The sequence below is a fragment of the Mesitornis unicolor genome, unplaced genomic scaffold (genome assembly GCF_000695765.1).
Source record: "Mesitornis unicolor isolate BGI_N332 unplaced genomic scaffold, ASM69576v1 scaffold41775, whole genome shotgun sequence".
Lineage (NCBI taxonomy): Eukaryota > Metazoa > Chordata > Aves > Mesitornithiformes > Mesitornithidae > Mesitornis > Mesitornis unicolor.
The window spans coordinates 164-22,813 of NW_010186942.1; the positions used below are offsets into that span (position 1 = coordinate 164).

General features: G+C 52.9%; 2 protein-coding genes across 2 annotated transcripts in view; one reads left to right on the forward strand and one right to left on the reverse strand.

The window, feature by feature from the left end:
- Nucleotides 1-254: 254 nt before the first annotated feature.
- Nucleotides 255-9,694, forward strand: LOC104541275 (sarcosine dehydrogenase, mitochondrial-like; the record flags this gene model as incomplete). The annotated part of the gene is made up of 9 exons (XM_010185286.1): nt 255-368; nt 1,118-1,256; nt 1,813-1,926; nt 3,302-3,449; nt 3,929-4,022; nt 7,638-7,800; nt 7,930-8,098; nt 8,503-8,638; nt 9,569-9,694. Coding segments are annotated over 9 exons (1,203 nt in total), but the record flags the coding sequence as incomplete, so codon positions are not given.
- Nucleotides 9,695-12,517: 2,823 nt separating this feature from the next.
- DBH (dopamine beta-hydroxylase (dopamine beta-monooxygenase)) overlaps nt 12,518-22,650 on the reverse strand; it is a 13,660-nt gene continuing 3,527 nt past the window's right edge. The window contains 10 exon segments of the mRNA XM_010185285.1: nt 12,518-12,652; nt 15,162-15,321; nt 15,630-15,757; nt 16,394-16,453; nt 17,310-17,348; nt 17,463-17,606; nt 18,328-18,494; nt 19,797-19,899; nt 20,333-20,509; nt 21,868-22,125. Coding sequence (XP_010183587.1) covers nt 12,518-12,652; nt 15,162-15,321; nt 15,630-15,757; nt 16,394-16,453; nt 17,310-17,348; nt 17,463-17,606; nt 18,328-18,494; nt 19,797-19,899; nt 20,333-20,509; nt 21,868-22,125 — 1,371 coding nt within the window.

Here is a 22,650-nt window from a genome sequence, read left to right on the forward strand (position 1 = left end):
GGACCCATCACTGTGGGCAGGGATGCTGGGGTGAGGACCCATCACCATAGGACCCATCACCATGGGCAGGGATGCAGGGATGGGGACCCATCACCATGGGCAGGGATGCTGGGGTGGGGACCCATCACTGTGGACAGATCCTGAGTGGAAGCGCTCCTCTCCTGGTATGGGGTGAATGTGACTGGCAGGAGCCCCTCGACTTCAGCCTCACACCATCTTCCTCACTGCCCCCGTCCCCCTGCTTTTCCCCCCAGGTCCTGGATTATGACTACTACGGTGCGTACGGCCGGGAGCGCCACAGGGACTACACCTACAACCGACTGCTGGGGGATGAGTACACCTTTGACTTCCCCCCTCACCATCACATTGTGAGTGAAGGGGGGGTAGTTAGCCCCTCGACTTCAGCCTCACACCATCTTCCTCACTGCCCCCGTTCCCCTGCTTTTCCCCCCAGGTCCTGGATTATGACTACTACGGTGCGTACGGCCGGGAGCGCCACAGGGACTACACCTACAACCGACTGCTGGGGGATGAGTACACCTTTGACTTCCCCCCTCACCATCACATTGTGAGTGAAGGGGGGGTAGTTCCCCCCAGCCAAAACAACTGGGCACATCTGGAGCCAGATGGGGTTAGAGGCAGCAGAGCCTGTGCCACACTGCTGCTTTGGGTAGAGTTGGTGAGATTTGCAGTAGGGGAAGCAGCAAGCTTTGCCCAAAACTAGGAAAAGTGTTTCATAAAGGTAAAGAGAAATGTGTGGCCCGCGCTTGGAAACCTCAGTGGAGAGGCCATGGGGATTTTACTGCTGCTTTCCCAAATGAAAGAGTTGAGACCAGCTCCAGGGAAAACCACAATTTGATAATATTTAACTGTTATTATTGATAACTGTCACTGTGTTAGTGAGGTGAGGAATAGGACTGAGCATACAGAATGGCCTGACAGGCTTGCTCCATTTAACACCTGATTTTTCAGTAGTGCTTTGAAGCTCTACAGCCTTTAAAGACATAGGAGAGCATCCTGGTATTGTTTCCCATTACATAAATAGGTTTTATGTATGTGTTTATTTGTGGAGTGAGAATATGGCTCAGCTTCAGTGGTGCATTTGCTTTCATTGTAGATCAAGAATGAGTGCTTAACGTGTAGAAATGCCCTGGCTCTCTTCGACATGTCTTATTTTGGGAAGTTCTACCTGGTTGGTCCTGAAGCAACGAAAGCAGCGAACTGGCTGTTCACTGCCGATGTGAGCAAAGCACCAGGTACCAGCTCGGCACCCCCTGTTTTGACTGTGCACTGCCCTGGGAAATCCCATCTTACACCATAACAAACCAGGGGGGGCCCAAACTGGCTTTTCTTTTAAATGCTGCTTTAGCAGAGGGTATGGGAAGCATGCGAGAACCACTGCTTTCCCCATCCTTACCAGATGCTGGCTTCCAGGAGCAAATGTGCTCTGAGGGAGGGGGGGCCTGGCCCTTTGGCCCCAGCTGTGGCTCACAGCTAGAGATGTGATGGGTACCAGAGCAAATCGAGCACAACCCTTGCCAGACATGGTTTTCATGGGGTGAAGCTGTTCCGTTCTCTGGGACTGGGAGGCAGGCTATGGCATTTCCAAGGATGTAGCTCCTCACACAGTTCTCAATGGCAAAAAGCATCACAGCTCTCCTGGTGCTGGGACATCCAGGGTTGGTCAGGGCATCCCTAGGCAGTTGATGTACTGATGAGGACAAATCTTCCTGATACCTCCTCTCCCTCTGTGGGGCCATGGCTCTGTACTGGGGCTGTCTGATGGGCAGTGGTACCCATCTCCTTCCCCAGGCTCGACTGTCTACACCTGCATGCTGAACAAAAGGGGTGGCGTGGAGAGTGACATGACCGTGAGCCGGATCAACCCTGGGGACCCAGCCTCCCCCCTGGCCCCTAAATTTGAAGGTAAAACTCTGAGCACAGGAATGCTGGAGTCGGGTGCATTTCTGGGGGCTGGAGTGTCCCAGCCTCTCCCACTGCCTTTTTCAGCTGTGTCAATGCACACAAAGACCTTTCCACGGCAGCAGGTTTGCTCCAAGTCCCCCCACCATCTCCTCCGTGCCCACCATGCCTGGGGGGCCACAGGCGTGAGGATGATTGCATTTACCTAATGGCAGCCACCTGGCTTTTTCCACCCCTCGCTCCCTCTAACCCAATTATCCCCCTTGTCCCTGGGGCCCCGTGCTGCTCATCGATGTTATTGGGTTTATCCAACCCCGGCTGGCGTCTCTGACCTCTCCCCAGGTCCTTATCAGCTGCAATAAAGAGGAATTGAAGTGGAGCAGAGCAGTCAGCCCCAGGGGCAGGAATGGCATTAGGCAGCAGCAGAGGAGGGCACTGAGCTCTCAGTGACACACACAGTGTCACCTGCATTTTGGGAGGGACCCTGTGGCAATGCAGCCCCCAGCCCCACAGTGGTGGGTGTCGTGGGTGCAATCTCACCTTTGCCCTGTGGTGGCTGAATGTTGGGGAACTCTTTCCTCCCTGTGGGTGACTCCCGCATCCCTTCTGTCTGGAGTGCTTGTGAAGGGCAGAAGGGTGACGGGAAGTGGATGGCAGAGCTGCAGGGTTTGTCGGGTGATGGAGGAGTTTAATCGCAGCCAAGTCTATTTTTCCAATTACAGTAGGTGGCTGCGCTTACTGTCATGACAGATTATCAGAGGGCGATTTTGTAGTGGCGGGAAGACAGAGGGAAGATTTATTATGTATTAATCAGCTCTCAAACCCCATCCTCAGGGATTTTTCCACCCAGGATTACTGACGAGGGGAAATTCCTCCTCGTATAGAGCACAGCTTCTTGCACTGGTTATGGCCCGGTCGCTGTACCCCTTCTTGCTCCCCGCTGTAGTTCCCAGCTCCCTCTGCACTTTGGCATCCACTCTGTACTGGGACAAAAGAGCAGATGCTTTTGCTGTTGGTCTCAAGAAGCAAAGAGGTTTTTCTTTTCCTGTGATGCTTACACACACAGAGGCACCTCCAGGGCTCAAACAGCTTTTTTAAGCTTTTCTTCTTTGAGGTTTTAGTGATCATTTGGTTTTCACCGTGCTAAGCCCCACAAGCAAAAGGCAGTGTGGGTGTCAGCAGAGCCCCAAAGCCCCCCTTTGTCCCAGCACTATTTATCCCCCACTTTCTTGATGGTCCTCCCTGGGCTGTGAAAGCTGGAGAGGCTCAGAGCTGCAGCTCAGCCTCTGGAGAGCAAAACCAGCCCCAAGCTGAGCTGGGCATTGCCCCCAGCCCAATTGATTTTGAGCCTGAAAGGCTGCTGGGGGGTGTTTTTCAGGGGATGGCTACTACTTGGCGATTGGCGGGGCCGTGGCTCAGCACAACTGGTCACACATCACCACTGTGCTGCAGGACATGAAGCTCCAGTGCAAACTCCTCGACTGCTCAGAGGAGCTGGGCATGATGAGCATCCAGGGGCCTCTGAGGTGAGGGTGGCGAGAGTATCGCAGACCTGTCCTTGCAACCTGACCATGGAGGGATGGAGGTGATGAATGGAAGGATGCAGGGAGGGAGGGACGCAGGGATGGAGAGATGCAGAAAGGGTTGAGGGTGATGGATGGAGGGATGCAGGGAGGGATGCAGAGATGGATGGATGGATGCAGGGGTGGAGGTGATGGATGGAGGGATGCCTCAGAAGCAGGCCAGGTCTCTGTTGTTGGGCAGGGCAAGGTACAAGCTCCACAGCACCAGGCAATGGCCTGACTGGAGCAATTCTCTGTTTGCTGGGGAACTGGCATTTCTTTCGAGGCGCTCACGACATTGCGTTATCACCCACGCCAACTCCCCTTCAGAGGGAGCAGTCTGTCTTGCCAACAAGATGAGAAAGCAAATTTTAGTGATAACCTTCAGAGCAGTCTGGCAAGCTGCGTTCTTTCACCACGGTGGCTTTGCTGTTTTCTGACAGCCGCGTCGTCCTCCAAGAAGTCCTCGACACTGACCTCAGCAACGAGGCCTTCCCCTTCTCCACCCACAAACTCACCACGGCCGCAGGATGCACGGTAGGATGGGGCTTGTCCCCAGCTCCCCTGGATGTCTCTTCACTGGGGCAACCGCCCACCAGCCTGCGCAGCTGAGCATCCCCTGCCAGGGAACCTGTCTGCCTCCGCATTGCTCAGTGGGCAGCTGAGAGGTTTTGATGGGGTTTTTTTTGTTGGAAAAGGCCAAAACCTGGGATATTTTCCTCCCTGATTGCATCCCAGCTGCCAGCCTGTTCTCTGAGTGTGTCCTAGCCAGGGCTGAACTTGAACATGAAGGGTCATGGTGACTTATGGCTTTGCAGCACTGCTGAAGGAACATGAGCCACCTCTCATAGATTAGGGGCAAGCATTGATGATAGATTTATTTGATGTTCTAGATCCCCTCCTTTTCCCCTTACTCATAACAAGAAATAGAGATGATTTAATGTAAGATGTGTCAAGTGCTGGCAGTAAGGACTGGGCAGCCTGCAGAGCCAGTGGGTTTGATCACAGTAGAAGTCTGACAACCTTAAGCTTTCTGTACAAGCACAGATCATCCTGCATTTGCCCAGCCTCGCGTCAGCGGTTATGCAAGAAAAGCACAGAAATGGCAATGCTCTGCACTAACACCTCTGGCTAAGCCTCAGAGTGAGGGGATGAGGAGCCCTTTGGGGTTATGGTGTAAACCAGCACCACTGGTGTGCTGGTTTTGCACTGAGGGTGCTGGCTGGCTCCTGCCCCCCACAGTGCACAGGGGCAGGTATGCACATGCTGTCCTGAGTGTGCCAGTGCTCAGCAAGCCACGGGAGATGCACCATGCACCTCTGCCAGGACCTGCAGTGATGGGTTTAACACATTGGGTGGCATCGCTCGGAGGTGGCAAGGGAATGTGTTGAGGGTTTGCTCTGGCTCCCAATCCGATGTCTGATGAGAGATGAAGAGGGCGAAGGTGCAGCAGTAAATCTTGTAAAAGGCAGCAGGAAAACAGGGAGCCGGAGGCAGGCTGGATATTGATGAAATTGGGTTAAGCCGCGTGCGGACACTTTTCATTGGGAATTAAAGTGGCTTTAATTCGAATGCAGCTGGCTGCTGAAGGGATTGCTCTTAAATCAAACTAAGGCTACTTGATCTGTGAGCAGGAGTCTGACCAGGGTTTAGGGTGGTTTAACAAAGCCACTGATTTTGCTCAACTTGGATGAATTCTCTGAACCATCACCATCAGCATACCAAAAACTCAATGTACTTTAGCGGAGGGCAGTGACACAGGGTCCCAAAGGCCAATCCATGGTTGAAGGGTATCCCATGCGTTGTATTTCAGTCTCCACCTGTGAGTTATAACCCTCCCCACGTCCTCCCCGTCACACTCGTGGCAAGCCGATAACATCTGGTAATAATCTACTTATCCCCCGGGACAGGTGTAGAAGTGTTCCCGTCTTCAAGAGCGTGATTTGTTTATTTGCATTTCAAGTTTATAAAAATTAATACGGTCCTGCGAGGAATAAATAGTTGGTAGAAATTTGGTGGCTTCTTTTGGGTGTAAATACCCTGAATGTAGGAAAATGTAGGGCTCTGGGCTTGGGGAGGAGAGGTCTCTCTGCTTGCTGCCAGGGACTCCATCCCACGCCGAAATTAGAGTAGGAGAGGTTGCTCAGGACCTGAAGCCTTTGCTGATATTATTGCCTTCCAGGGGGATTAAACTGAACCCAACATCTTTAAGAAGTTATCGCTGAGATTTTCATGCATTAACTCAGTAGTTGAACAAAATCAGCTGGAGTGAAAGGAGAGCTCCAGCAGAGTTAATGACTCTGGAAATTACCGATTGGTTTGTGAGTTTATATATAGCATCTCTCATTGTATTGGATGGCAGAGAAAGGTCCCCCTTTGAATTTCACTGCTGGATACGGGGTAAAGTTCAGGTTTTCATTTTCTAGAATACTTAAAATGCTTTTGAATTGCTGCTGAAAGACCGAGGCATTGATGCTATTTCATAGCTCCAGTTGAAATCTAACATAAAAATCTGTTCCTTGGGGAATTTAGCAGAAAACCAACTGGAGTGGCTGAACCCAGCACTTGACACCCGCCTTGGCCCCTGCAGTGGGGTGCCTACCCCTGCCTGGGGTACAAACACAAGGATGCAACCCCCAGCCCCTGCCTGTGCAAGTGACTGATACACTAATTTTCCTGGGAACGCCTCTTTTCCATGGGACGTGGCTCTCACCAGGATGCCCGCTCCCCTGGAGCAGCCGTGGTTTGAGTGGAAGTTTTCTCCTAGGAGTAACTTGCTCCTGAAAGTAAAGCGTGCTTTAGCTGCGGGTTAATGAGCCAGGAAGTTGCCTGTCAATCCCCAGAGCATCTCCTGCCATGATGGAGATGGGAGCTGACTGCAGCCGCTTGATCTCTGGCTGTTCCCTAATGAGGTGACACCTTTGTGTGGAGTGAAAAAAGCTTCTGCGCGCCCCTCATGTCTGTGCATCTTGAAAAGCAATTGCTTTTGTGCTTTGCTGTGTTATGAGGAGGCTCAAAATAAATTCCCAATAGCTGTGGCTTTCCTTCCTCCTCCCCACTTCTGTTAAGGTTAAGGTGTCTTAAAAGCTGCCCCAGACTCTGCTTGAGGACATTATTTTTGCAGAGCCAGTATGGGCAAAGCAACCCCAAAGCTGCTGAGCGTGCCTGGCCAACAGAACCAGCCTGGGAGTCTCTTCCTAGCTGAAAACTGCTTTTTTTTAAGACTGCAGATCACGATTTGGTTTGAAATTCTGAGTTAATCCCTCTCCCAAAGCGAGGGATGCATTTGCAGTTGATGTGCATCCAAAGGGATGAACCAGAGGGGGTTTTGTGGAGGAGGAAGCAAAGGAAACTGAAGGGATGAAGCAGAGGGAAACACAGCTCAGACTCAAGGGGCATCTCCAGGGAAGGTGCCCAAGCCAGAGTGGTCCCAATTGGCCTGGAAAGCTTTGGGAATGCAGACAGGTTCAGTGGGGACAATGGGAGTATGCAGGCACGCAGGGGGGGACACAGGCAGGGCAGTCCCATGTTCCTTTCCCTGGGAGTGCAGGCAGGAAGGCAGGAAGGGAGGGAGATCTCCAAGGATGAGGCTTCCCCCGAGAAGCACCGAGTCCCCTGTGCTGATCTGCTTGTTCCGCTTCAGGTCTTTGTGCATTCAGTGTTGAGCTAATTTGGCAGCAGAGAGTAATGCTTTGGGGCACAGCCTTCACTGGGGGAAACCTAAGCATCCCCTGGGCAAGTGTAGGGCCTCTGGGTGCCTCTCCCATGGGAGCACCACACCAAGTGGGACACGTCCATGGGGCACAGCAGCCTCAAAGTGCCCCAAAGCAGGACAGGTCCCTCTGGGGACCGGCTTCCTCATCTGACAGGCTGATATGGCAGATCCGGGGAGACTCAGGGCTGTGGGTGCCAGGGCTTTCTTCTGCCATCAGTGGATCGGCAGAGGGAGACAAAAGCCTGGCTGGAGCCGGAGCATCACAGCTAACCCCAGGCTGGTGTGACAGCACTGGGATCAGTGGCCAGGGGGTGCTGGACATAGCCCCCTCTGCCTATGGGCCATCCCTCCTGGATGCTGGGGTTGGCTGGGGATGAAGGGACGCTGGTGCATGTGGCTCCATCCACGGGGGATATTTGCCCTCTTGCATTTCACAGGTCCGTGCCATGAGGTTGTCGTTCGTCGGTGAGATGGGCTGGGAGCTGCACGTGCCCAAGGGGGACTGCGTGAAGGTTTACCAGGCAGTGATGCAGGCAGGGGCCCGACACGGCATTACCAACGCCGGCTACAGAGCCATCGACAGCCTCAGCATCGAGAAAGGTGAATCAGGATCACCAAGGGTGACCAAGAGGCAAGAGTGATGCTATGGTCTCCTGGGCTTCCCTGCTCACCCTGGGCTTGCTGTCATGGGAATGGGAGACTCGGTGACTCAACGCTTGCTCTCTGCAGGGTACAGGCACTGGCACGCAGACCTGCGCCCCGATGACACCCCACTAGAAGCAGGCTTGGCCTTCACCTGCAAGCTCAAATCCAGCATCCCATTCCTGGGCCGGGAGGCTGTGGAGGCTCAGAAAGCCAAGGGCATCTTCCGCCGCCTCGTCTGCTTCACCACCGAGGAGTGAGTACCCAGTACCACTGCCAGGCTCCTCTCCGTGCTGGGCAGCACCCAGCACTAGTGGCGCTCACCCATCCCCATCCATCCCTGCACCCAGGCACGCACGTGGAGCTCAGTTGTGAGCCAGCTCCACCGTTTTCCACGGTCTAATTCCAGCTCTAATTTAAATCCCACCACAAATTCCCTGCTGGATGTTTAATGGGAGCTGGAAGCAGTGTGACGGGGAGTGGGTTTATCTTGTTTCATCCGAAACAGTGGGGGATTTTGCAAATTGGGCTGCAGGGGCTTTGCCTGGGATCAGTGCAGGGAGGTTAATGAAGCTGGGGTCTGGTCCCCCCAAGGCCCTCTGCCCCATGGGGTCCTGATGTGTGGGCTTTGCTGATGGGGGCTCTGCCTTTTCCTTGCAGAAGGGTGCCAATGTTTGGCCTGGAGGCGATCTGGCGGGATGGCAAGGTGGTCGGCCACATCCGTCGGGCAGACTTTGGGTTTGCCATCGACAAAACCATCGCCTATGGCTACATCCGTGACCCTGCGGGGGGCCCAGTGAGTACAGACCCCATGCCGCCACCAGTCTCCAGGGATGGCTGGGCCTTCTTCCCCACAACAGGGGCTTGTTGTAGGGGCAGTGTATCACTTGTTTGGTTTTGAAGCTGTATGCACAAGGGAGAGAGATGGAGCAGCCCTCCATGCTTCCTCCATAAAAGAGGCTGGAGACTGAGGGATGCTGTGGCTCGGTGGCTTGGTCCATCTCACCGGCTGTCACTCTGCAGAGCCCTGGTGATGCTCTCTGGCTCAATCGCTCTCTCAGATGTTAATTGCAACTGAGTATTTAATTGCAGCAGTGAATTAACTTATGTTACAGGGAGCAACGCCCAATAGGAACACAGCAGGCTCTTAATTAACCACGGGAGGCTCCTGGATAGTAAATCAGATGCCCTCATTAAGCAGCGTGCTGTAGGCAGAGGCCAGGGAACCTGTGTGGGGACAGAGGACTGTGGCTGACGTCCCCAGGGACGCTCCCTGTTGCAAATCAGGAGCAATGCATATGCTTGTGCTTTCATCCTCTTGCTTGCCTTGACTTTTCATCCATTTCTCTCTCTGCTCCATCACATCTCGTTCTCCCAACTGCTCCCCTTGCCCAGGGAGTGTGATGGAGGTGGCAGGGGGACAGTCCCCTCCTGACTTGTGCTGGGTGCCATTGAAAACATCCACAGGGGGTGGAAAAAAACCCGAACTCTCAAAAAAATTAAATACTGCGTTCTTTTTATTTTTTTTTTAGCTGAGTGCTTTTAAAAACCTGCTTTTATCTGTGCATCCTCCTGGGATGGCAGAGCCAGATTTTCTGCAGGAAGCAGATCCGTGGGGTGGCGTGGGAGCCTGCCCAGTGATGGGGCTGGGATGGTGGGAGAAACTGGTGTTCCATCAGTGCCTCTCAACACCTCACAGGGGTTTTGCCATGGCTTTGCCCTGCAGGTCTCACTGGATTTTGTGAAGAGCGGCAGCTACGAGCTGGAGCGGATGGGAGTGACCTACCCTGCCCGAGCGCACACCAAGTCCCCGTTTGACCCGGACAACAAGCGAGTGAAAGGCTTTTACTGAGAGTGCAGCTGCGGGCACCGGGATGGGGAGAGGGAAGGTGCCATTAGGAGCTGCTGGCTCAATTCCTGGCCCCTGTGTGCCCCAGCTGGCTCCGGGGTAAACGTCTGCAGCAAACTCATCAAGCAAAATTGGGTCAAATTTTAGGAGAAGAGGAGGAGACATTCAAAAAGTGCAAAGATTTTGTACCTTTGTTTTTAAATGAAGCAGTACCACTACAGCAATCATTCTTTTCCTTGGGTTAATTGGCCTGAAAACAGTGTTTTGCTAGACTGCAAATGAAATGGTTTCAATTTTTCACTTTGCTGCAAACCCTTTCCCCCAAAACGTAGTTTCACACTGCCTGGAAATTTTTTCAGCTAACTCTGCTGTTAATACAGCTGTAGCCTCCAAACCCTCCGTCTCTGCGGTCCCTTGCTGCATCTGTCCCTGCTCTATTGGGGGTCACCTTGACCTGGTTGTGCCCTGGGGACCTGGTGCTGGGGTGGGGGCTGTGATGGGAAGGGGCAGGGGTGCTCAGGGCCATCGCCCAGGCTCACACCATGGATGCTCTGCCCTCTGCAGGGTTCTTCTGCATCCTTGGTTTAACCCAGGAGGTTTCCAGGGTTGTTCTTCCCATCTTTGGAGGTGCAGGTTCATCTCTGCATCCCATTTTGCTCCAGTCACAGATGGAGCTTCAAGTTCCACTTTGCCAAAGTGTTTCCTTGTGGCTCCAAAGTTCAGAGACAGTTTAAGCACCAACTTCTGTTGCCTTCAATGGTAAATGGCACCAAAGGCCCTTTAAAAAATCAACTCTGGGTTGCAAAACGTTCAGTGCCTGCTTCGATTTTGTTTCTGGTGCTTAAATGCTGTCTTGGTGAGCAATGGCTGTGTGAAAGGCAGGGAAGGTTGATCCTCCCCAGCCCAGTCCCTTTGTGGGAGGGCAAAAGTAAAGGCAAATCCCAGGTTTCGGCCATGACAGTGGGACCGTGTTGGTGCTCCTGGGTTTGAAATGAGGAAAACGTGGCAGTGCCGTGCAGCCCCTTGATGCTGAACTTGGGAGAGATTCTCATGTTGTTCCCTAGAGAATTAAAGAAACTCCCAAAGGCAAGCACTGCTGGAGCATGGGTCCTTGCTGTGTGTGTGTGCGTGGCCTCTGAACTTGTAGGAGAAAGAAAAAAGAATTTGATTAACGTGTTTTGGCCAATGGCTGCTTTGCCAGTGTGGTTTGTGTTTGTGTGTCAGGCAGGACCAGCTCAGCACCGTGGTGTAAACTCACCTTGTGTAAACTGCCCTTGGCCCCTGGTGACTCTGTGGTCCCATCTGCTCTGCTGGCATCTTCCCAAAGGTCACCTTGAAGGTGGCTCCCAATGAGGAGGGGGTTGCACGCCGAGGCTGAGCAGCTCTTGGGGGCCTCAGAGAAGGTTTTCCGTTACTTGGACACAGCCCGTGACCCCCTGGCTGCTAAAGGGAAGGGGCGGCTGCTCCCAGCCCATTGCTGTAACCGATCCTTGCTCTGAATCCCTTGCTGAACTCCATCTTCAGCAACACAGCAAGGGCCTGGGCACTGCTGAAGCTTTCACCTGTCTTAAGAAATAACCACACTGCATGCTTTTCACTTTATTTCCCTTGACTAGATTTGCTTGCTTTATATCCCCTCTAGAGCCAGTTGCAATTCCTTAGTCTCATGCAATGAGTGCCACATGCTTTGCTTTTACTGGAAACATAAAAAAAACCAAGATTGGGATGAGTTTTTATCCAAATAGGAGGTGATTACACTCCCTGGTTCAGGCAATGGGCAGAGTAGTGGGTGGCTGCAGCCCCATCCATTTGACTTGGGGATAAACGAGGGACCAAGCATGCTGCCTCCTCACCACACCAAGGACCTACCGTGTGCCACGAAGGTGATGTTTTGTTTCAAAAAGGCCTTTCTGACCCACAGCACCCTGACCTGAGACTTTCACTTCAACCCAAGGTGCCTGGGAGGGCAGATTTTGGCTGCTGCCCTGTCCTGCATCCCACCCACCCTGGGGCAGCAAGGACCGAGGCCTCCAGGCTCTTCTGCAGCACCATGGCCTCTCCTCTGCTTCTCCTGAGTATTTTCCCTTTGGAGCTCAACAGCAAAAAACAATTGTTTTATTTTTTTATTTTTTTTTTACATTTAGGTATTTAACGGAGTCTTTTTTCCTGCCAAAAGGTTTGTCTTTCCCTCCCATGTCCCTCCCCCTTTCTAAACCCCATTGCAGAGGTGTCATTTGTTCCCAGCCATTGGCGTCTGGTGGCATCAAGACAAATAGTCCCTAGCACGGAGGAGTGGGAGGAGGAGCGCGGTGGGGAGCTACAGTCCCTGCAGCGGGGAGGCGAGTGCGAGGTGGGCATCACAGCATCCCTCCCTCCCTCCATCCCCCCCATGGATGCCAGCATAGGAGCATGCTCATGGAGCTATCCTGAGCTCAACGGGACCATGGGGCACTGGGAAGGCTTGTATGCTGCTCCCACGCAGGTCTTTGCTCCGTGCCTCAGTTTCTCTGCGGGAAAGCCGCCTTCTCCCCCCTCCACCCTGGGGCCGTGCTGGGTTCGACACAATAGCAAACCTCCACGTTATTATTCTGGGGGCGGAAAGCAGCATTACTCAGAGCCAGGATTACTAATAACGCACTAAATATAGCACTTTCCATTTCCAGAGTACTTTCTGAACTCTTGCTCATGAGCCCTAACCCCCTCCACAGGCAGGGGCCAGGGCATCGCTGTGCAGGCAGGGATCCAGGAGAGACATGGGATGATGTTCCCTGAGGATACTCCTACCTGGAGGCGCTTTCCATCACGGTGGAGGAAGTGGGCATCGGGTCAGTCCCTCTGGAGCTCACTCAGGTTGAGGGGGATGGGGGCCGCAGGCTGGGACCCCGAGGTGGGTGGGCAGTGAGGGACCGGCTCCCGCAGCCGCTCGGTGATGATGGGAAGCGGCTGCTTCTCCCACTCGCCCTGCAAAAGAGATTGGCACCATGAGACCAAGTCGTGGTTTCGGGTAATTGGAGACTCCATGTTTCTCCCTGCTTGTAAAAATGAAATGATCTTTTAATATTTGAAGTGTCTCTAGCCCAAGCCAGGATGTTTTCCTACGAGGCAGTACTAATTATTTGTATTGTAGAAGCACCTACACATCCCCTTAGCAGTACAGATGTCTGCAGTGCACCATGTTCTGAAAACCTACCACAATTAGGGGGTTTCCACCCCAGAAAGTGTCACCCACCAAATAAATCAGATGGAGTCAACTCAAACCAAGGAGTCCCACTGACCCATCGTGCTCTCAGCCCAGCCCCAGAAAATGCCCTCTACCAGGTTCGGGCAGGAAGGTTGGTTGGAGGCGACATTTGATAAGGTGCATAGTGATGTGGTTTTGTAGCAGACAGGCTATGGTTGGACCTGATGATCTTAAAGGTCTTTTCCAACCAAATGATTCAGTGATTTGCAGCATGGCAGCACGGATGTGCAGCTGCTGCAAGATGGATGAGGTGCCACGGGGCAGAGCTGGGGAAGCCATCAGAGCTTAAGGTGACCACGGCCAGGATGAAGCCCCCAGCTCTGTGCACGCACGGGGGCACCTTGTTTTGGGGATGCTCCCTGCAAGATGCAATTCCCTGAGGGCTGAGCCCGCTGGGCAGGAGCCAGCTCAGATGTGAGGTGTTGGTCTGGGTTAGTGGCCGGGGGAGGCGAGGGTGAAGGGGGGCTGAGCTCTGGGGAGGTGATGGGAGGGTTTGGCTGCCGGCTGCGCGCTCATGCGGAAACGGCGGCGAGAGACTGATGAGTGGCAGCGGGAGAGGGAGGAGGGAGGTCTGGGGAGGAGAGGTAGAGCCGTGAGTCATCAGAGAGAAGATGGAAGTTGAATTTGTGTTTTCGATTGAAATGTCTTGTAGTATGTCAAGCGAAATGGGCCAGAGCTTGCACCGGCTTCAGGAAAACCCTGGGGAAATGTGCAGGGGGATGGAGGGACCCTCCCAAAGCACACGGGGAGCAACTGGAGAGGGGACAGCATTGCAGGGAAGCACCAGCTGAAGAAATGACAGTTTTCCCGTGTCCTTAAGGCCTAAGCGCACAGTTAATTGTGTTTAGGGTGCTCCTGCTCCAGGGCTTGGGAGCAATCCCAAACCCAGCCAGCACCCTGCTTTTGGGGTACATCAAAGGTATTTGGAGTGTCTTGGCAATTGTTTTCAGTGCTTTTGAGTGGAAATCTCAACACAGAGAGCACAGAGTTCACTGCAAGCCCTCGCAGGTGCAGGGGACTCGGGGACAGGGACAGCCCCGCAGCCGCTCACAAGTGTTACCTTGAGGTTTTGCTCGATAATTAACAGCACTCAGTCCTTCCAGAAAGCTCGTCAAGCTTAGGATCACTGAACTGCAAAAACACCAGCTTAATTAGAAGCTGGTGCTTTTTCTCTTGGCAGAAACAGCGTGGAATAAATGGGATGTCTTAACATCGGGCTTGCTCAGAACATGCCAGCAGAGCAGGAGGGGCAGCTCCTGCGCCCTCACTGCGATGCTTGTGACCCACTTTGTGCCTGCATTGGCTCTGCTCCCCTCCTGTCTCCTCCTGGCCATTCCCCAAAGCTCTCTGGAATCAAGAGAGTTGCTTGGGCCGTAATTAAGAGGTTTAATTAATAATTTTGCTGCTACACAAAACTTCTGCACCATTTCTGTCCCCGCAGCAGGGCTCTGCATGGCTAAGGTTCTCCAGTTCCAGGGAACTGGAAAGGTTTCTGCCCCCTCCAGAGCAGACTTTGTTAAAGGGATTTTACTGGGGCAGAAGGCTGATGGTCTTCCCTGCAGTCATCTTGGCATCCTCTGGCACTGCAGTGGATAATGTTGGATCCAGAAATATTCTGTGAGTTTATTACACTGATGAATGGTGTCAGGAGCTGATGGTGATAGGGACCATGAGTGGTTTTTAGAGCTTCATCACCATCATTGCCATGACTGTCATGACTGGGCCTGGTTTTTCTTTAAAGACCTCACAGCCCTTTATCCTTCACGTTTTGCTGGATCACCGCGTTCGGATACTGCACAGATGCTGCACGTAATGAACTTGCTCTGCTGGGACCTGAGGTAATTTGACAAAATCCTAAAAATCACCTCACGTTTCCCCTCTGTTTTGGAGCTGGCCCTGTGCTAACATTCAGCAAAAGCAGTCTCAAAATTACTTTATGCAAATGCATCTCCTAATTGAATCTGGCCGAGCACATCCACAGCGATGGATGTAGCGTTTTAAGGACCAGGTTTGGGCTGGGCTCAGTAATGATGATGCTGGAGTCCCCAGGCAGCTCCAGCTCCCTGCCCTGAGCCCACCATGTCTTGAGCACCAGAGCCCTGACCCGTCCCTTCATCACCCCATGGCATGGCTTGGCTGAGCTGCTTTTTACCTTTTTTTGCTGTTTTTTCCTTTTTTTTTTTTTTACCTTGTTTTTCTGTGAAGCTCTGGCTGTGAAGCTGTACGTACCGGGAACCGAAGGGCTGAGGATTTGTTGCAGTGCACAGAGATGGGAGCAAAGCCATAGAGGGATTTCAGGACATCTCTGTTGAACGTGTTCCAGGGGACGGAGAAAAACTGCTGCGGGACGGAGACCTGCGGGCATGTGCAGACCTCCTCATCGTTAAACCTGGGGCAGGAGAAACGCCACATTGAAACGCAGCAAAGATGACTGTTGCCCTTTCAGTGCCGGCTGTAACCAAATCCTCCCTATCCGAAACTCAGCCTGCAATGGCTCCGAAGTCAGTGCTGGAGTCACCTACAGAGGAAGATTTGGGGACAGCTGGGTCTCCATGAGCAGGACACCCTGTGCAAGGTCAGCACCTCACCCCTCTTATCGCTGATGATGGGATGGCAGGGACACTTGGCGTCTGCCGTGGGTTATAAGCAGTATAATGGCCCCTCGCACCTCAGCACCACCATGCAGGGGCTCTGTACCTGTTCACGAGGTTGAAGTAGCGGCGCAGGTATCCCAGATCCACAGCGCTTTTGCACAGCTCCAGCTGTGTCTGGGGGTAGTAGTGCACGTAGTTCACACACATCTCCTCCAAGATGCCAAAACCGCCCTGCAGCACAGACACAAATGTGGTGTGGGCTGCACGGGCAGCAGGAAGGGCAGTGGGGCTGCAGAGGCACCAAACTCACACCTTATGTGCAGAAATGCACATATGTATATATATACACACACACACACACACACACACACACACACACACACACATATATATGTATGCACCTCTTCAGATGCACAGGATCAGTTACATTCTGCCTATCCACCTTTTATACAGGAGCAGACTTCCAGGCTCGATCGTGTGGTTATGTACATTAAAATGCACATTTCCTATAATCCCTCTGCTGTATTTAGCTTTGTCCCTGTTGATAGTACCTCTGACAGGCTCTTTTAATTTTTTTGCTGCCGATGTAAGAAAATAACATGCACTGTCAAAAAATGCCACTTCTCTTTAATTACAATTAATTCCCCGAGGAACAGTTTGTGATGGGAATTAGTGACACATGCTACTTCTCAATTAGCACCTTGACATCCCTGCGGCAGGCAGCAGAACCTCATGGGCTCGCTTCTTTACCACTCTTCCTCTGGTTTCTGGCTGCGATTCAGCCCGGGTTCACCCTTTTTGGGTGCCCCTCCACCCCTGGGGTACAAACCGGTGCCATCCCCATGTGGAGCTGGCCCCTGCACTCACCACAGTAGCGTGGCTCCGGTCCTCCGTGTTGTACGTGCAGGTTGTGATGAGCTCGTCACCCTTGGGGGGGTCAAACAGAGACACGGATAGGTGTGAGAGTGCAGAGTTTCCCCTCTCCGATCAGCAAATCTGGGAATCAGGAAGTGCTCCCTGTAGCAATGCCTGTTTCCCCACCAGCCCTGGTGCCACAGGAGCACTTCCTAAACTTGCATCCCCCAGGGAGATTCCCTGGCGATGGTGTTTCCTGCTTTCCTCACTTTTTAAGAATTTCTGCAAGGCTGAAGCACCTAAACATTTTTGACTTGCCAAACCTGTACCCAACTTGACAGCACAACTGCCTCCCCCTCTGCAGTCTACCCTCAGAGCATGGGAATGGTTTCAGCGGGTGCTGAGGTTTTGAGCATCCTCCTGGGACGTGAAGGCTCCTGGAGGTCTCCTCCACTTTACAGCCAAATCCTTCCTCATCCACCCAGCCCTGGGCATGCTCAGCCTTGGTTTTACTTCCTGCTTCCGCTACATTTGCTGCCAAATCTCTTTCTCTCCTTTCACCAAGCAAGGAGGGAGGAGGCACCTCCAGTGGTTTGTCCTCAACCCCACTCCCCAAGAAGCCTCCCTCTGCTAGAGGAAGCCCAGCTAAATTAGGTGCTCCCAGTACGGTTTGATTGCCCACACACCAGTTTCACCAGTGCCACATGAGAAAGGCCCCAGCATCCCCAAGGCATCCAGGGGATGGCAGATATGACCCAGGGACCATGGGGAGGATGTCTTCCTGCAGCCCCCCAGGAGGTCCCAGATGGCAGCAGGGGCTGACGGCAATGGAGGAGATGAGGGGATGGCAAGGAGTTGGGGTCTCAGGGCTGCAAGGTCAGAGGTCTTGCACTGTTTGGAAACCACCATGGTTTTTGGAGCCACTCACTGGAAAAACTGCGACCACTTCCTTCAGCATGCGGATCTCCTGGGGGGAAGGAAAGAGGATGCATCAGAGCCGTGCCATGGTGCTGTGCCCAGGACAGCCCCACACAGGTGTCAACCAGCTGGGACTCCCCGCTGTCCACACAGACCCCTATACCTGGAAGTGGGGGCTGTAGTGTCCGTCAGCGTTCACGACTTGCCGCTCTCTCCCATCCCGGGACAGCACTGTAACCACTTTCCTTCCTGCCAGGTGAGTGTGGAGCTGGGAGGCGAAGATGCGAATACCAGCAGCGGGCAGAGCCTGGGGGAAGAATGGCTCAAGCCTCCACACCCAAACCCTCTCCCCTCTTGTGCATCCCCTTGCTGCATGTTTGAGACCAGTCGTCCCTGTTCTGGTTCCTGCATGAGGGTTTTGGGGATTGCTGTGCCCTTGGGGCAGTGGGGAAGTGAGCTCCATGCAGAGGGACAGATGCTTGGTCCACTGTCAAATCCAACTTATGCTCCGTGGTGCCCTAAGTGAGTAGGAGCAGCTGAGCTGGGCACTGCCCACTTCCTTGCATTCGTTAGTGGTGGCACAAATGGTTCCTTTTGGATAGGCCCTACAAAAATATCCGCTAAAACTTCCCTGTGAGCAAGGTAGGCATTTGGAAACAATCTCCAAGAGAGCTCTTGATGAGCTTTTTGGGAGCAGAGGCCGATGTTCCCATCTCAGTGGGGGAAAGCACTGCTGGGCACAGCCAGCTCAGCAGAAATTTTATGGGAATGGTACCCCAGGGAGCTGGAGCAGATGGCTCCCCAGGAGAGCCTCTTTGAGAAGGATTCAGCACATCCCAACCAGCTGCTCACTGTTTGTTGTATATGGCAGATATTTTCTTTCCAGCACAACATCACGGTAAGGGGTTTGGGGAGTTTAAAAATGGGAATTGGGAGCCTGGAGCTCGGTGTTTTATCACTTCTGTTTGGGACCTGGGAAAAACCATTTGTAACCTCTCTTCTCCAAGGCAGAGAGAATGGGCACTCACCAGCTGGGTGCATTTGTCGGTGCAGTACCCTGTAAGGACGAAAGCGTCCTCGCCCGGGGGAATGGCCATCACCGGTGTGTAGACCAAGCCCAACTCCATGATGCCGGCATCGTAGCGGCGCAGGGTGGCCGTGTAGTAGAGGCGGATCCCTGAGGAGTCACGGCGACCTGGCAGGTGAGAGGACAGGGCTGCAGGTCACTGTGGGAGAAGTGACAGCTGCTGGGACAAGGGTGAGCATGAAAAATGGCAATGTCCTGCAGTGGGTGTAGGGAGAGACATGCCAGCCTCTCACTCACAGCTTCTTCATGTGTGCTGTTCTTATTGGGTTTAAATCCTAGATATTTGCATGCAAGTCCTTACTAAGTGGCCCCAAACATGTACCTACAGAGGTCACCAACCTGAGGCTGAATTGCTTCCAGCAGAACAAGGTAAGGAGTGCCTTTGGAGAGCCCAAAGAAGAAAGAAAGATCATGGGGTGCTTTGAAGAATTCCCTCAGAAACATGGCTAGTTGCATGTCCTCTAATTGATGCATTCAAAGAACTACGGCCATGCTGTTACTGGGTGGCTGGCAGGAGGAGAAATCCCTCTGGAGCAAGTTCTCCTTGCATTTGGAAAGCTTTTAGTCTCTCTTGCATTTGAGATTGCTCCATTTAATCTCCCTCTAGGAGCTGAAGAAGACCCCATGCCCATGGTGTGCCCTGGTAGAGGCAGCAGCAAGCTCTGCTGAGATGAAAAACCAAGCTCTGGCTCCCATTTGCCTCTCAGCTTTGGAAGCAAAAGGAAAGGGCAGGTTCAGTAGGTCAGGAGGGTTCAGGCTGGCTTTGAACCCCCTGTCTCTGGGCTGGAGCCCACCCAGGGATAAGAATAACAGGGGAGACACTATTGGTTAACATGTAAAAGCAGAGAAATTATGAAAGACGTGAGCTCCGTATTTAGCCGTGTTTCTTTTCGAGTTGCCGAATGTGCTATGATTGATCTGCAGCACATATGCTCTGGTCTCCTAAAAATACACTTGGGTAGTCAAGAAGCTACTTGTTTTTATGTAAATGAAGAAACTGGGTTGTTTGGAACCCTTTTTTTTTAATGTGTCTCCTGCCAATGTTAGCGAAGCAGGAGTGCCATTAAAACAACATCTAAAATCCCCCATCCCCGACCAGGCTGGTGCTGTCTCTCTGGTGACTTCGGCATTGTAAGTCATGGCTCTGAGCTCAGACCCACCACCACCTTGCACAGAAACAGGGGGACAGCCCAACTAAATAATGGTGTTGTCTTAAGCCATAGCCTTGCAAGAACCACGTGTGGGGGCAGCTTTCTGCCTGGGATGCAAGTTGCAAACAGGGCTATGGTTTTGGCCAAGTTTTCTTCTGTATGAAGCCCTCCCTGGCAGGGTGTCAATCCCTGGCGTTTCCCAGCTCTTTTGCCATTACCTTGCTGGGCGGGAACGGGGCATCGCCGCACACCCACTCACCTTGGAACACCAGTGGGTTGTGGTAGTGAATCTCAAGGCGCAAATATCTGGAGGAGCCAGGGCCACCAAAGGCAAGACCTGCTTCTTTGGGATAGTAGAAAGCCTGGAAGCAGAGGAAGAGGGTGGTAGGGGAGAAGTGGGGTGGCTTTCCTGGGGTAAAGGCTGAAAAGCCTAAGGAAAATGAGCATTATCCTGACTCCCACCATGGGCTGAGGGACATGACTGGTGCTCTTGGTTGTGCTGGGTGAGCTGATTTTGCTTCCGGAGGTTTCTCACATGCTGGCATGCACATGCAATGGCATAACCACTGAGTAAGGGTATCACAGTGATGCGTGGCACTGAGGAGGTGGGCTGGGGTGAGCTGGAAACTCAGACACATCCTGGGGGAGGATGGGGAGGCCAGACAAGGTGAAATGCCAGCAGAGACCAGGGTTGGGGCAGCCTGCATGGGTCATCCCCAAGATGGGATTGGGAAGGGTTGAGAGGCAGCAGGAAAGCACCCAGGAGCAAAGCTGTGGGCCCTGTCTCGCACCCACCTGTGCTCCCATGGCCCATGCTGCAAGCACGTGCCTGCAGTAGTTGAGCCGCTCTGGCTTCATCTTGGAATCGCAGGGCCCATTGTAATGGGGGAAGCTGTCGAACTCAGAAGCACACTGGAAGACTTCCATGTGGTGGACCAGGGCCTCGTTGCCTGCCGTGACCACTGGCTCATACTGCAAAGCAGCATCCAAGAATGAGAACACATTAAAAGCATTTGCTGAGAGCCCATCCACGAGGACTGCCTTCTGTGCAGGCTCCACGAGGAGCACAAGGCAGGTACATCTGCTATCCATTACTGAATGGAAGACAGTTTCTGCCATGTGATGGGGAGGAAAGGTTGTTCTAGGTATGAGGCACCAAGGGCCAAGAGGGCTTGGTTGGCTTTGGAACCAACCCAGAGTCCACCAGACCCCATAGAGAAACACCTCAACCCTTTCCCAGCAACAGATTCAGCTGATCAGCAGAAGATCTTGGTCTGCTTTGTGATGACTGAGTCCTGTGCCAGTTTTGCAGGGCTGAGGTGACCCTGGGGACATTGTCTTTTCCTAAAGAGGGCCCTGGCCACGTTGTGGTAGCTCTGCCTGCAGGTTTTGCTTCTAGCTGACATCTGCTTGGGACACGGGGAGGGGAATTTGGGGTAGAAAGAGTGGATTCAAACAAAGCTGAGGAGCGGCTCTGTCTAAAAGCGCCAGCTGTGGAAATGATCTGCAGCAGTGGGAAGGTATCAGGAGTTACGCACTTTTTACTTACACACAGATGATTCAGTTCACACCATCTGTTGAAGAGAGAATCCTCCTTCTGAGTTTTCCTTCGTAGTGCTGTCTCTCCCCTGTAAATCACTGAGCAATCGCTTCAACTCCTGTCTCAGGTTTTCCCTTCTCCCCCATGTGTGGTTTTGCCTCTAGGTGTGCCAGGTCATCTGCTGAGCCACCTCCATGCCTGCTAGGATGATGCTGTCCCAGCAGCTCTGATGGGCGGTCAGGCTGGTGGCACTGCAGGTTTCTACTTCTCCTTTGGGGAACATGACCCAAGAATATGCTGCATGTCTGGGCAACGCACACGAGATGCATTTATGTCTCTGACCCTTTTTTTGAGTATACCTAATCTTTTAGAAGCTAATTCACATCCTGGTTCACTCTACCCTGCTCTTGCCAGCCCTGTTCCCTCGTGTCCCATGTTTATGTATTCTTTATGGCTTCTTGTGTGCCATAATCCCACCACGGGTCTGTCCTTGATGGCTATGGCTCTGTCTTCTGCAGGGGGTCAGCTCTGAGCCTGCCTTGGTACTTGCTCCATGTGCCCTGCCACCTCCTGCTGAGAAACTTGTGATTCTGGGGTTCTCTAGGAGACATGAGGATGCTACTGGCTGGTGCATTAACTATGAGAGATGTTTCCGTAACATGTTGGGGAAGATGTATGGGTCTGAAAGCCTCCCTGTGACAGGGAAAAGGTGGGCTTTGCAGAATGCCTGAATGTAAATGCAATCGCTGACTTGCACCGGGGAAAGCAACCCTCTTCTCCTGCCTCTTACCATGATAATGTGATGTTTGGGGAAGCTGTCTGGGAGCTCTGCCACATAACACCAGTAGGTTGTCTCCTGGCTAGGAATGACAACGTCGGGGGCCGTTATCTCCATGGTCTTCATGTCACTGGGAAGTTCGGGGACAGTGATGTTGGGCTTCAGCAGCTGCACCCTTTGCAGTCCCCTGTGGATGGCAGAGATGTTGATGGCTTGGAGGGAATGGACTGGTTTCTCCAGGATCCCATAGATCAGGTGCACAGTGCCATCCTGCAGCAAGAGCAGAGTAGATCAGGTAGGTTTTCATGCAGGAATGTGAACTGCATGGACTATTAGCACCCGTATTGGCGGCGCAAATCCAGAAATGGGTCTTTTGACCCATCCCCAGATGGGAAGCCACTCTGATTTCATTGGTAGCTCACTTTGCTGTGCTGTGCCAGAAAGACTTTAGATTTTGGGGCATTTCTTTGGCTGACATGGTCACAGAGTGTTCCCTACCAGCTGGGGGAGCGTCTGAAAAATTTTCTCTAAGTGGCATCAGTTTTGTAAGGGTACCATCTCTATCCTCTTCCAGAGCCCCTCATTATCTCCTGAGTTCCAGGCTGGGACAACCACATCGGTTCAAAGCTCATCCCACACTGCAGCCCAGCCCCAGCAATGGCCATGGGCAGCAGCATGGGGAGAAACAGCAGAAACAGAACTTCTCTCTGAAATCCTCCCTTCCTCCCAGCTTCTGTGGGGGCATACCATGAGAAGCTCTGCTGAAAGTCTACTTCAAGCAAGGAAGGTGCTGCT